This window comes from Thermobia domestica, chromosome 16, assembly GCF_964235325.1.
Source record: "Thermobia domestica chromosome 16, izTheDome1.hap1.1, whole genome shotgun sequence".
Taxonomy (NCBI): domain Eukaryota; kingdom Metazoa; phylum Arthropoda; class Insecta; order Zygentoma; family Lepismatidae; genus Thermobia; species Thermobia domestica.
In genome coordinates this window covers 181,670,318-181,686,232 of record NC_137469.1, presented here as the reverse complement: position 1 = coordinate 181,686,232, position 15,915 = coordinate 181,670,318, and the positions used below count along the sequence as shown (strand labels likewise).

At 37.6% G+C, this 15,915-nt stretch overlaps 1 protein-coding gene across 2 annotated transcripts in view; it reads right to left on the bottom strand.

The window, feature by feature from the left end:
* LOC145673532 (3-hydroxyisobutyrate dehydrogenase, mitochondrial) overlaps positions 1-15,915 on the bottom strand; it is a 60,404-nt gene that overhangs the window by 32,479 nt on the left and 12,010 nt on the right. For both annotated transcript variants that reach the window (XM_081743324.1, XM_081743325.1), the window contains exons 3-4: positions 13,892-14,070; positions 3,022-3,143 (exon numbers count right to left, since the gene is read on the bottom strand). In XM_081743324.1, the coding sequence (XP_081599450.1) occupies positions 3,022-3,143; positions 13,892-14,070 (301 nt within the window). The remainder of the gene's footprint in view (positions 1-3,021; positions 3,144-13,891; positions 14,071-15,915) is intronic.

Genomic DNA, 15,915 nt, shown 5'->3' with positions numbered 1-15,915 from the left:
TATTATTTCTTACGTTTGATGGTAATACAAGTATTTTTTAGTAAAATTTGGTTTTCCAACAACAACAGTAGTTCAGTCATTTGTTACTACTCTTCGAATAAGTATTCTGTAAAATCAACACCAGCAACAGCGTAAAAATTCTTGTCAAATTTAAGAAACTTAATGCTCGGAGTTCTGAATACTACGTAACGATTATTATTTCAAGTGCTATATTCAAATTTCCGTACTAGTGGAAGTTTCAATGTACAGTAAAGGAAGGTGCATTTTCAGAAAAAAACCATCATGAAAGAAGTGCTCGGGAAATTCCCACAATTGAATGCACAAAGCATCGGAGCAATAAAACTATTTATTTTACATTGGAAGATATTTAATTTCATTTAAGACATTTTGAAACGTTTACTTCATAAAATATGAATTACATCTTCGTTACTTGTTCTAAATTAATTTTCTGGAAAGAACCGTCTTGCAACAAGTCTCGGAAAATTCCCGTAATTGAACGTACAAAGTATCGGAAGTGAACTTCAACAATAAAACCATTTATTTTACGCTGGAAAATATTTAATTCATATAAGACATTTTGAAACCATTTATTTTATAAAACATGAGTAATATCTTTGTTTTAAATTAATTTGATATTCACATTTGGCGAACGTCACTGAGGCTCCTGGGACGACTCGATCTACATTTGTTCGTTTGTCTGCCTGTACTACACATAGTACAGGGTACAACTTTCAGTCTTTTAAGCTGAAATTTTCAGAGTACAAAAACGAGACACATTAAATTTCCTGTATAGATTTTGGCCGTACACCAACGTAAAATTTCAAATGGTGGCCATTTTTCAAAATATCGGGAATCCAGGCTACAGGATGCAATTTTCGGACTTTTAAGCTGAAAGTTTGAAGGTCGAAGCACGAGATATTCAAAGACGACGTATAGATATAAAATTTGGTCCAATATAAAATTTCAAAATAGCGGCCGTTTTTCAAAACAGCAGTGAATAGAAAATTGTTGCAGGTTGTGACAATGACAATCTTGAAATATAAATTACATTTTCACAGTTTTACTCCCAAAGACATTGAAATATTTCGATAAAACTCAATTAAACCCGAAAAACCCATATGGGTCCAGGTGGAATGGTTTTTTTCAAATAGACCCGGGTTTTCTCAAGCCCCGGCAGAAAGGAATAAATATGCTTAGTACAGAGATCATTGTTTATTATTAATTCAAGCACTTAGTGCATTCTTTAATATTCGCACATTACAAAGTTATTGAAACAACTATATGACGCATCGATGTTATTGTAGTAGTTAATGGTTAATTTCTAGAACTCTTTTGGGAACTATACTGTATAATAGAAATCATTATTGTTATATTTTCCATAAGTAGAAGCTTATACTTAAACACAAACAAACTATTTGCTGAGCAAAACAATATATTTACATAAAAAACTACATACGTGTTACAGTTTCGCCAACTAACACTTTGGCTTCATCAGCCACCATCAGATACATGGATAGTGTCTGATAATGCCAAAGTGTTAGTTGGCAAAACTGTAACACGTATGTGGTTTTTTATGTAAATATATTGTTTTGCTTAGCAAATTGTTTGTGTTCATTATTGTTAATTACAAAGTGAGATTGCCCCCTCATCCTCCAGGTAAATGCATATTAAGCTTAGAATATTTGTAACAGTTAAAACATGCATTAAATGATGCTTTTTAGTGGATATTTCTTTTTCTTAATAGAAGTACGTATTTTATTTAATTAATTTATAGATTAACATATAGTAGACACAATATATTAATATATTTTGCTTAGACACAATTAAATATATTATTTTTCGTTTTATCAAGACTAACCGCGCAACTGAAACTAAATCTGAATAGTTTATTTTAATATGCAGATAGCAACGTGTATCATATGAGATGTAGAGAAGCCTTAAATATTTATCATTTGTACTCTGTGTTTTTGTGCATAGCTTTTCTTACTCCGCTTTCAGATAGATGTCCGAGTGAATTTATAAAAACGATAAAAACACTGCATTGTTTCACGCTCCGAAAATGCTCTTTTAAACCATTGTTAATATTGTATTTTTAAATAACTGATATGTTTTAAGGGAGTTCTAGCCAGAAATCTTGTTTGGATCTTGGAAACAACACTTATAAACTGAAACAAACTGCAGACAACTGCTTTTCGATATACAAGTGAAAAACAAATGACTGTTCAATTGGCAACGCGCTAGTAGATGGAATCGCGCCAATTGTGCGTCTAGTGGTTATTTTATAACTCTACGGTATACCTAGTGTAGATGACTAAGAACCAATAAACACATTCGCACTTCTATGTTGATTTGCTAAAATTAAATATCTCCCTCTTTCTCTTTCTCTGGCCACATTCTAAAGTATGAACATTACAATCGTTGTTTCTACACAATTCCCTCGCTAAATTACACTTTTTAACTTCTCGCAAGAGTCATTTCAGAATGTCTTTTATATATAACAAGCTGAAGTTGTCAATTCGAATGTTATATTACGTACAGGACACTAAATAACCATTTCTAAATAACTCTACGATGGACTCAGTACCAGTGAAAAAAGCTGGTACACAAATTTCATACAAATTTCGATGTTACTTTTAAGTCTAATTTTAATTTTCGTTACTATTATTATTCACTCCAATCTGTATATCTAGGCGTCAAGTTAGGTAACGGAATTGTATTATCAAATACATAATTAAATTATCAAAACAATTTTTTTTTTTTTTTTTTTACCAGAAGTTCTCAAAATACTTACACAAGGCAAAAGTAACATAAGATTATATTTATAATTAATTTCTTGTATCTTGGATGCCCTCTTCGCCAATCTTACGTTTCAACTATGTGTCTATTGAAACAAGGAAATATAAAAATTTTGCAATACTCCTCACACATACCAAGTGACTGAAAATCCCATCAATGTAGTCGCTTCAAGAAAGATAAGCATTATAAAACATTTCAATGGAATGAAGACAATTGAACTCTTACCTCCAGAGACAGGAGCATCCAAAAATGCTCCTCCTCTTTCTTCTGCTTTCTTTGCCACTTGTCTTGAGATAGCTGGATCTACAGTGCTGCTATCTATAAGCAATGTTCCTGGTTTCACTCGCCTTCAAAACAAAACACGTTGAATAGTAATATAATTCAAGATATACGTAGAATATTTGCTTTGTTACTCATAATTAGACTCTACTCTTCCAGTTCTAAATACAGACCTTACTGAAATACTAGATACAATGCAATAAAAGAAATTAATCTCGAAATGCACAACATAAACTACGGGAAGGAGAAGAAAATTCAGGAAGTGCCTGATCTTCTTTAGTTTGAAGGAGTTAGGCATATAAGACGTTACATAGTAGAAAAGTAATTCAATTTCCCATATATATATATATATATATATATATATATATATATATATATATATATATATATATATATTGGTGTCCAAAAAGATAGCATAATTAATAAAAATGGGAAAACGTGGGAACACACAATGGGAACAGCGGCATACAGCCGTCATAGAACAGTGCCATCAGAACTGACCTTGTCACATAGAACAAAAGCGTACTGAAGGGCATACAAAGGCTGCTGGAGGGAGGGAAGAGAATTGCCCGAAGAAGAGCTGATAACAGCAGACCACACCACTGTTGATTGCTGAGTCGTGTGCAAAGCAGACGTGTTGGCAATAGTGTTAGTGCGTCGTGAAGGCTTCAACATGCCACGAGGACCTACATTAGACCCTGTTTTTCGGGGCAGGATAATCGGACGGCAAACACAAACGGAGGTGCACTGCATGTACCACAAAGTGTGATCTCACGGCTATGACACAGGTTTCAAACCCCGGCAACATTGCACATGCACCAATTCCGGGTCGCCCAAAAGTCAAAACACCCCGACAGGGCCGGTATCTGTCAGTAAGAGCACGTCGGACTTGGTCGCAGCACAGCAACTGTCGTCAGGGCTTGCAGCTGCTACAGGATCACGTGTTTCAAAACAAACAAGTGTACAGCGACTGCATGAGGGTGGTCTTTACGCAAGACGCCCCGTCGTGTGTGTTCCTCTCTCTCGTGTGCAGCGGAGATCCGCTTGAGGTGGAGCCAAGAACACAGACACTGGACCATGGAACAGTGGGGTCGTGTTCTGTTCTCGGATGAGTCACGATTCATCTTGCAGTCAGATTCTCGACGGACACTGATATGGAGAGAACAGGGGACGCGCTACAACCCGTAGAACATCATTGAAAGGGACCAATTTGGTGGTGGGTCTGTGATGGTTTGGGCGGGCATCATGCTGAATGGTTGTACTGACCTGCACGTCCCTCAGGGCGGTACTTTGACTGGCCAGAGGTACCGTGATGAGGTGCTGGAACCGTACGTGAGACTGTTTCGGGATGCAGTTGGACCATCATTCATATTCATGAACGACAACGCACGTTGTCATCAGGCAAGTTTGGTGGATGATTTTTGGAGGAGGAAGATATTCGACGCATGCCGTGGCTTGCACGGTCCACAGACATGAATCCAACAGAACATGTCTGAGATACATTCGGAAGACGGATTGCAGTCTGACAGCCCCCACCACGAACTATTCCGGACCTGTGTACTACTCTTCCGGCGGAGTGGCCAACAATATCGATGGACCTCATCAACGAAGTGATCGGAAGCATGGAACGACACTGTGCAGCCTGTGTAGCCGCGCGGGGTGACCAAATGCCTTACTGATGCTCTTGATCCGCCATAAACTCATTTGTTTCCTCGCCACAAATTGGGTCATTTTCAGCTATGGTGAGTTGTGTCAAATAAAGGTGTTGGGAGTGTGTGTTGTATGTTTTCTTCTTCCCTTGCACATTTTTTTCACGCAGGTGTCCATGTTTTGGATGCCTAGGATCAGTCAGGTATGTTTGGTCCATGTGGACTAGGATTCTGCCATATTTTTGGACACCAGGATATATATACAGCTGGTGATCAGAAAAATCGAAACACCTGTAGTTGGCAACACGTCAGATGTATGGGTTGGCAGTGGTGTCGTGGCGCCCGCAGCGCCGGACCGCTGGTGGTGGTGTGTTAGGTCGGTCTCCATACTACGTCAGGCGCAGTGGAACAGCAGTGTCCAGTGGCTGCAGCAGACGGAGGTAGTGTAAAATGGGAGACTTCTCAGATTTTCAAAGAGGGCAAATTGTTGGTGTGCGGTTATGTGGAGTGAGTGTGACGGCAGCGGCTACTGTGTTAGGTGTGTCGCGTGGGACAGCGTCGAAGGTGATGACGGCCTACACAACACACGGAAATACCATATCGGGGAAGCGGAACAGTGGGCGCAAGAAAATCACGAGTGACAGGTCACGCCGGGTATTAAAGCGCATTGTCACGCAGAACCGTCGTGCCACTGCGGAGCAAGTGACGGAGGAACTTAATAAGCACCTCCCCCACCCTGTTTCGACAATCACAGTCCGCCGCGAATTACATGACATGAACTTACGGGGTCGTGTTGCACGGGCCAAACCGTTCATCAAGGACCATAACGCTTGCGCACGCTCCAATAGGGTGGTCCTTAGGTATATGGGAAAAAATAAATTTTCGAATTTCTTCCGCCGCACCAGCTGTATGATGTTTCTATTTCCTTTGGTAATAGAAACATCATACACAAAATTTCACAAAAATCCATCAACGTTAACCCGTGCTGCAAAGCAGTTGATTTCTGTAAAAAGAAAACCATTTGAATTTCAATGGCACTTGTTTTACTATTTGTCAATAAACGTATAATAATTATCACAAATGTAAATAGGACAACATAAAGCTTTCCTCTGTAATTCAGAATTGATGGGGTTTCAAATACAGTCAGTTGGTTATCAGGCAACAAGCTACTAGCATCATGATCATCGTCCGTAATGCATAGTGTTATGAACCACCATGGAAAAGATATTTGGATCTGTTTCTCATTCCACTTGCTTCGTTAGTAAAATTTACATGAGTTAGAAATCAATCAGTGGCTGATATTCTAAAAAATGGACAAAAAAATATATTTGAATTGTAAATCGACTTAATGATAACTTTTACTTTTTACGCAAGGTAGCTTTTCCACATCCTGGAAACAAGTTTCTATAGTATTTCACCACTTGCAAAAGAAATTGCTTCTGTTCTTCATTTTTAGTTAGAACTGCATTGTGATCTTCTATTAACTTTCCGCTCTTTCCGCTGCGTCATTTGTAACATACAATTTATCAACTACTTTTTTTCTCGAAAAGAAATTCATCATTTGTCGACCAACAAACCGGATCAAGGTCTAGAAAACCTGTAGAAATCCGAAACCCTTCGAAGAACTTCTTCGTGTTTCCTATCACATAACCAGCAATTTCTTTTTCTTCTATATCATCTATTTCACTAGCGTGCAGTTCAAATCGCTTCATTGTTTCATATGAACTGTCACTATTTTTAATTTTTTCTGCTATTTAGTGTTTTGTTCATTATTGACATTCTCGTCAAAAAATGAAAGTGCTCACGCTCCTCTGAGAGGTACCAAAAATGTTAGGAAAACTTCAATAAAGCCACTATCGAGACATCAGAATTTATGAGTTTGTACGTTTGAAGGCTCTTCAAAAATTGCAAATCTTGATGTGGTGAACGAGATGTACTGGGACAAGTAAACCAAGCTTTTACATACAACACAAACCAAGCTTTTTAGAACAGGACAGCACACTTGTCGCAGTCTTTCTTCTTCCCGCTCATTTAATTTGAACTGATTACTAAAGAGAAATATTTTTAAACATTATAAGGCTTTTCCCATCCACCTTGTCTGATGTACAGCTCCAGGGAAACGAAAAGAAATATCTCCAGGAGGCGTACTTCCTAGAAAAATTACTGTAAGCTGCAAAAGGTCTCTAATCTTCTCTACAATGCTTCTCCGCATTTCCAAATTTTGAACAGCAAAAACTAGCGTATCTTTCTTCATATTGCAAAGAATTGAATTAACACTTCGATCAGAAATTCATGCAACAAAATTGTTGTGTTGAAATCACGGCCACTCTTTCTGGAAACGCTTAAAAATTGGTACCTCTGGACCGGAAGAAACTGAAACACATTCTTCAAATACACACTTTAATATCATTTCAAAAATATGATGCCTGCACGGAAGATATAAAAGATCTTTTTCCAATTTCTGTTCAAGAAGAATACAAGCTCCATTCATACGTCCAGTATTAGAAGAAGTAGTGTCCCAATGCCTCTGATGTTGCGATTAATATGTGCATAGAGCTTTATCAACCAATTTATAGCGATCAAATACCGCAACAAGTCGAGTAGTAATAAAATGTACTTTCTCTCTTCTTTTCGAAGATCCTGTCACTACCTCATCAGAATCTACTCCTTCCACTGGAATTGTATTTTCTGTTTGGTATACATCTTCGTCTTCACCACTTGAATTGATAATCAACTATTCATCCGTTTCGCTCGCTTCACAAGTCGTCCTTTTTTCCTTTGAGATATAAGGAATTCCTTGTCCTCTCCTGAATTTGTATGCGCTGTATGCTTTGTCTAAAGCATTTGCATGCGCTGTATCAAATAAATCGTCTATCATATCTAAGAAATATGTCTTGTCTCCTCTTCCCTTCACTATTTCCTATACTTGATTTTTGAAACCGATGTCACATTTCTTACAATCCAATGAGTATATCGATGCTGTGGTGAGTATCCTTGATCGGTATTCTTGCTTTAGACCAAAACATTTCTGTTTCACGAATTGCTAACCGAGCATTCTCTTTTAAAGGTAATTTCACATTCGTATGTTATAAAAGCATGCACCAAGTACTTGCCTGTTGGACAGCAACTTACAACCTAATACCTGTTCACTCATATTACCAACGAGGTAAATACCACTACGATGACTGATTTCAATAGACACCGAACACATAATGATCACTTTGTTCATTTAATAACGTGATTAAACAAGACCCACAAAGAAACTTCAATTCCCTAAAAATAACGATCATATCAAAAGATCACAAATTCAAACTGCTAAACCTGAAATAGATGTTACAAATAGTCTAAAATTATTTTATTTGCAATAACAGTTGTAATTAAAAACAAGGGAGGGAACAATTTAATTGTAAATGGTCCTAAAAAATAATTGTTTGACATTTATTTATTATTACCAATTTAATTTTGTTCATAAATCTGCTCCAAATTTCACAAGAAATGGAATTAAAAGGAAGAATTTAAATCTGTGAACTTATTGCCATCTATTGAGCAACAGAGGAAACTACTGTTTTCTAAATCCTATTCCTATAAAGATTAAAATGTCTTTGCGGCACCATTTATCGTCGTCATAACGAACTCAAATTTACAGAGAACACTTTTCTCATTAAAGGAAAAAGATTGAGGGGTGCGGTCTCAGATATATACAACTTGAGAAATAAGGACCACCCTAACGCTCCAAATGGTGCCGCAACCATGCAACTTGGACCGTTGAGGACTGGAAACGTGTGATATGGTCGGATGAGTCATCCTTCACCGTATTCCCAACCACGGGCCGTGTTTATGTGTGGAGAACGCCCAAAGAAGCTTATGATCTGCAGTGTCTCCGCCCAACTGTTAAACATGGCGGCGGCTCGGTGATGCTGTGGGCCGCCATATCATGGTTTTCATTGGATCCTGTGGTCACACTTAGCGGACGAATCACGGCCAACGATTATGTCGCAATTTTAGGACACCACTTGCATCCTATGGTCCGGATGTTGTTCCCGGACAATGACACCATCTTCCAAGATGATAATGCACCCATTCATACAGCTGGCGTTGTTAGAGCGTGGTTTGAGGAACATCGGGATGAAGTTCAACACCTCCCCTGGCTCGCCCAATCCCCAGATCTCAACATAATTGAACATCTGTGGTCCGTCTTGGAAACACGACTCCGGCGACGATTTCCACCTCCATCCTTTCTCAAAGAACTGGCCGATGCCCTGCACGAGGAATGGTGTAAAATTCCACTTGCTACCATTCACGACCTCTATGCCTCCATCCCATGTCGCATCAAGGCTGTTTTGAAGGCGAAAGATGGCCCGACATCATATTAATCTGGTAAGTTGCACTTTCGTTCAGGTGTTTCCATTTTTCTGATCACCATCTGTATATATATAGCGCGTTTCAAAACAACACCAAGTTTGGGAGGAGATTCCTGACACCAAGATAAGACAAAAAGTATAGACCAACCTGGGTACACAAATGCTTCCTTTCGGAGCTATAGGCTGCCAAAAACATGAAAAAATTAATTTTAAAGGTCCATGGTTCCAAAACTATGGGACCTACCGTAGTCAGATCAAAACTTCACTTAAGAACTAATATGTGCCCTATCCCAAAATACATGTTTCGGAATCCCAAGGTACTCACGCACAATTTTTATAGAGGGAGTTTAACTACGGTCATTTAATTTGAAGTACCCAACAACTATCTCTACAAAACCTGTTGCGGAAGTACCGCAAGATTCTGAAACTTGGATATTTGGATAGGGCACATACTAGTTCCTAAGTGAAGTCTTGATCCGACTACGGTAGATTCCATTGTTTTGGAGCTATGGACATTTAAAGTTCATTTGTTCATGTTTTCGGTAGCCTATAGCTCGGAAAGGAAGTGTTTGTGCACCCACGTTGGTCTATACTTTTTGTCTTATCTTGGTGTCAGAAGTTACCTCCCAAACGTTGTCGGTGTTGTTTTGAAACTATATATATATATATATATATATATATATATATATATATATATATATATATATATATATATATATAAACTTGAAATATTTTCAGATGATGTATAAATTATGCCAGTAACATCGAAGGGAGGCAAATCTTAATTTCTCCCCAAAATTCCTCTTTTTATCATGACCCTTTGTTACGGAGTGGAAATATGGTCACTAAACGAACAAAAACATATTGAGTGGATACTACACTGTATGCCTAAGATGCGAAAGATGCAAGTTAGTCTCTGGGTGTTTGTATGTGTGTATTTGTACTGGTATTGCACAACAATAACCTCAACATGAATAAATACACTTTACATGACATTGTGTTGTTGTAGGTTAGTTATTAACATGACCAAATGAACAGCCCATGATATATTGTTTCTAAAGGAGCAGCGGGTTGTTCATTTTTTTTTTGGGGGGGGGGGTACACTACTATTGCAGAGGTCAAGATGCATCTTTCACATCATCTTAAGCATATAATATAGTATTTTGACGAAGGACACGTATTGCACCAGAGAGGTCAGGTCGAGAATTGCCATAGCCAAAGAAGCATTCAACTAGAAAAGGTCACTCTTAACTAGCAGCTTTAATATTGGACTAAGGAAGAAATTGGTCAAGTGGACCAAGGAGCATTGGACTTTAAGGTTCAGAGACTTGGACATTACGGAAGTTACAGAAGAAATATTTAGAGAGCTTCGAGATGTAGTGTTGGAGGAAGATTGATAAAAAAATGGCCAGAAAGAGTAACAAACGAAGACGTTTTAAAACAGATAGGAGAAAAGAGGACGCTTCTAGCCACTATCCTTCGTAGAATGGCCAATTGGATTGGACACATCTTACGAAGAAATTGTCTTCTTCATACTGTCATAGAAGGAAAGATGGAAGGAAAGCGAAGAATAGGAAGAAGAAGAACACATCTGATAGACGATTTGAAAAATAGAAGAAAATATTGGGAGTTAACAGAGGAAGCTGAAAATCGAGAAACTTGGAAGAAACATTTCCAGGCCCAAACTATAAATTAATAAAGACGAAGAAGAGAAAACAAACCTCATTAGTCCCACGACATGCCAACAAGCAGAATATTTAATAATAATAATCCACCCAATATGTTTCTATTTGCTTTGCTAGGTGTTACCACTCAACAATAAGGGATCATAGTAAAACAGGAGAATTTTGAAGGGAAATTTTTAAAACATTCCTCCGATACTTACCTCCTTCGGTGTTACTGGGATAATCGATACATTATTTGAAAGCTTACTGTATAGTTTTGAATGAGGTATCTCTTTATTCGATATATCAACTGCAGGGCGTGTTATAATTTCTTAAATGAAACTAAGCAGGTTTCAGGCGCTCCATGGATTTCCCCTTCCCATCTCAGAAACCAAGGGGAACAGGTCTTATACCTATATAAGTTTTTTGCTTACACACACCTTCTAAAATATTTGTATATTTGTGCCTCCTCACTGCAAACACTTTCACTCTCTCTCTCTTTCTCTCCTCACGAGGTGTGTTCAAAAAAATACTGAACCTTTGGCAAAAATACATTTATTGATTTGGAAATCCGGAACATACTGTAATCTCCTTCAAAGTAGTCCTTGGCAGGGTGGATTGATTTAAATCAGTTTGATTTAAATCACGATTTTAATCAAGATTTAAATCACTTGATTTTTTTTAAATAAAAATCGTTGATTTAAATCAAATTCCGAAATGAATTAATTTAAAGTGAAAGTAGTAAAATCCCGTTTCTCTTCTGTTATTTCAATTATCGAAGATAATAATCATAATACAATGTGACTCAAATGTATGTAAGCACAGTATGAAAACGAGTATCATGTAGAGAACGATCAGGGAAAATCTTGTTTGAACGGGTAACGGGTGAACCCTGCTTTCTTCTCTTTGTAACACAGGGTTTTAAAATTTCTATTCCAACGAGGAAATCGCCATGAACATTTAAGATGAAAACTCTTTTGTATCCACGTCTATTTGTTTCCAGATAATAGAGGCGTATTTAGAGGGGCCCGATCCCCTCTGGTGAAATTTATATACTAAATACATAGAAGTTCCTCGGGATCGTAATACGACAAATTTTGGATGCGTTAAAATATCGAATAATACTTTTGATAAAATGGATACTTGACCCCATTGCAGCACATGCCGCGATCTGCGATGTGATCGCAGAAAATTTGCCGCGCCTTTGCAGAGGAAATAAAATAGCCAACAGAAAAGTATAAAAACGTACCTGTATGTATAGATGTCTTAAATGCACGGACAACTCGCATTTGAACTGTTTTTTACGTCACAAAAAGCATATTTTTAACAATCACAAGTGTTTCTTCTGCTGGAACTGATCATCTTGATTTTTTTTTTTTTTTTTTTTTTTTTTTTTAAATTTTGGAATTCCTGCAGAAAATTTTTGACTTACAAAAGCTCATCGCATAAAGACGAAGAAAGTTTTGCCATCGGCTAATATATAGGATCAGAAAACGATATCCACGAAGAAATTAAATACCGACTAAAAGCAGAAATTCGTGTTATTATTCAGTTCAAAATCTCTTATCGTCGCGAATTCTGTCGAGGAATTTGAAGCTTTAAAATATATAAAACGATAATTATGTTTGTTGTGCTGTATGGTTGTGAAACATGGTCGCTTACGCTGAGGGAAGAACGCAGACTAAAAGTATTTGAGAATAAAATCCTGAAACGAATATTCGGAACCAAAAGGAACGGAAATGAGGAATGACGAAAACTTCATGATGAGGAACAGCATAATTTACATCGTTCACCAAACATTGTTAGGGTCATCAAATCTTGGAGGCTCAGGTGGACAGGACATGTAGCGAGAATGGAAGAAAGAAGGAACACTTTCAAAGTTTTAACTGGAAGTTCAATAGGAAGACGATCATTAGGAAGACCTAGGCACAGATGGGAGGACAATATTAAGATCGATCTCGCAGAAATAAGAATACAAAATAGAAACTGGATTCAGTTGACTAAGAATAGAAGTCAGGAAGCTTTTGTGAACATGGCATTGAACCTCCGGATTCCATAGGTCATAGAGTTAGTTATTTAATTTAGGCGAAATTTATGTGTACTTTATATGTATTTCGTGCAGCTAGCTAGTTCCAATTGTTTAAAAATATGTCCCTGCCAAATATCAGTAACTTTCGTGAAAAGAAAAGTGTCATATTGATATACATTGGCTGTACTTTTTCCTTAATGCTTAAGAAACATTGTTTGGGATTAAAATAGGTTAACGATTGGGAATTAATTCAAAATTAAAACCCAATACTTTCACTTAAATGGCATAATTAACATTTAATACTAACTCCTAATGTTTTTTCTTCAGTTCGCGACTTCTATTATACAAAGAAAAAGATTTGATTTAAATCAAAAAAATCGATTTAAATCAAAAAAACCAACAAAAATGATTTTTTTCAAAAAAAAATCATGATTTTTTTCCACCCTGGTCCTTGGTAATGCACACTTCTCCTAGCGCTCTTGCCATTGCTGGAAACAGTTCTGGAACACAATTTTTGGAATGGTGAGCAACTGTCGCATTTTGCACATCCTCTTTTGACTCAAATCAGGTCCCTTTTAGTGGCATTTTCAGCTTAGGTAATAAAGTCACACGGAACCATGTCGGGTGAGTAGGGAACCTGACGACACATAGGAATGTTGTGTTTGGCGATGAAATCCTGAATCAAATTTCGCGGACGCTCTTCTCGTTCAAAATTGAATGTACCGATCCGATTGAATGGTTTCCGGTTGGATATCGCCAAGCTTTTGGCAAAACTGGATGCAATATCGCTGCTTAAGTTTTTCTGTCATTTTACATAAAAAAAAAAAAAAAAAAAAAAAAAAAAAACTGAAATCTGACAACCGCTCACTACACGTCTTCACTCGTTGGTCCGACTGCCAGCGACTGACGCCTTTGTGCGCGCGAGAAAAAAAAATACGACTGCCCATGAGTGTTCCTTCTACATCATCTACAATGAAGAAAGTCTCCAGCGGTTCATTAGTTTACGTGGGAAAAAAACTTTAATACTTTTTAAACACACCTCGTATATATATATAGACATACATAACACTGGAAATCATATAAAATTGTCTTATTTGTAACTACTGAACTTACTGGAGTATTCCATTTGCTCCTAAGTACACTTCAAGAACAGTGTTGTTATCTGGTAACATTGAAATAATGCGATCTGTCTTCTGAGCAACATCTGCTGGGCTTAGTCCGACGCGAGCACCTGCATCTTGCAATTCGACCATCGATTCGGGGAAGACGTCATATACAATTAACGAATGGCCCTGCATAAAAACAAAGCAACATCAGTTCTATCATTTTAATATACTAGTGTATATAGAAAACAAGAAAATAAATCGCAGAGTTGCACGGAGTTTGAACTTCGACTTTAGATTCAGTTTCTCACCCATTCCCTTTTATCTTGAGAACTTTCTGTGCGTTTTCAACCTAGATGTTGTAGCTACCCAAGTGAATTGTAAGAATGCAAACCTACAGTGTGAAATCCTGAGGACTTTCTCACACAAGGAAATATCTCACACAATAAGTATCTAAGATAAGAAGAACCAAATGTGGTTAGAAATTGCCCAGCAGGATTTAGTGATTCAGAAAATAATATGATGTGCTGCTACACGAATTATTTTATCAACGTATATATTCATGTATGTGTTACTCGGTTGATGCTGACGATAAACGCAGTAATTTTGATTTCATCGGTGGACTCAAGAACGGTTAAAAACTTCGAGTCAAAAGTGCCATAATTTCTCTCCCACTGAATTCTGGGGAACATATTATTTAGTTTTTCGATCCATATATGGTGTACTTGCTTATGCTTGCTTCAGATGATAGTTGTAATAGCAACTGATCTCGAAACCAGGGGGGCGCGGTGGCTCAGTGGTAGAGCGGTCACCTCTGGTGCTTGGGGTCCCGGGTTCGATCCCAGCCCCCGCCAAGTGAACTTTGTGGTGGACAAACACCGTGTGCGTGGGTTTTGTCGGGGTTCTCCCGTTTCCTCCCACTTCCTTCATTCCACCATTTCATTCATTACTCATCATCACCGTCTCCTTTAGCCTAACCGGCATAAACGTGGGACGTAAAACTCAAAGTTTTTTTTTTTTTTGATCTCGCTCGAAACCATCAATTTCCCTTCGGTCGTTAGAAGATTTTCCCATTTCTTTTATTTCGTGTTGTCAGCCGAAGATAAAGCGATTAAATTTACGAATGGAATTGAAACAAGTTTCTCATTCAGCGTACAGATCATGAGTAGAGGATCTCCCATATTATACTTATTATCAAAAATCAATAGTGTATCTTTTCCCTCCAAGTATTTATTTGTTTTGAGTTTATCGTCCTACATTTGCGCTCCAAGGCTAAGGGAGGTACTGATGATGATAACGAAGGAAATAGTGGGATTAAAAAGGTAGGAGCAAACGCAAGAACCTCGAGTAAATTTACGCACACGGTGTCTGTCCATCACAAAGCTCTAGGATCAAACCCGGGACCCTATGCACAGAAGATAACACTTTACCACTGAGCACTGTTTGTTCCTTAGACAAAGCTTTGTTTTCTTTATGATATTTCTTAATTTTCTTGTTTTTTCCACTCTGTTGCTATTTTATTTAACGCTAGCAAGAAAAAGCAAACTACTATCACAGAAAGTATTTTCCTCTTGAAGGAATTACTTTTGTTTTTCGCACTACATGGAAGCAGCAATTTAATTTTTCTTATTTTAGTTCAGTATAGCAACTAACAATTTTCGTCATTTTCATAACTGCCGCGAGCGAAGACCCTGAGAATCACTGGCAGAGATCCAAAGCTTCACAGAGTACAGTTTAGATAATGCTGCCCTAAAGAATTATCCGACTCTAGACGACCACAGGGATCTCATTAATTTTCAGAATAAATACAGTATAAGGGGATAAGGACTGGGTGTGTAAAAACTGATTTAGAGACACAACAGAAATGAACAAATGCACAAATGAATCTAGAATTAGACTTTTGATAAGCTTCGAAAAAGATTGTGGAGCGATGAAGATAACGGAAAGCTGCAAATTAAACAACAACAAGTTGAGAAAAATTACTTCAGGTCTAATATATATTGTATCCTTCTTAACCATTCGTTTGCGGAAAAG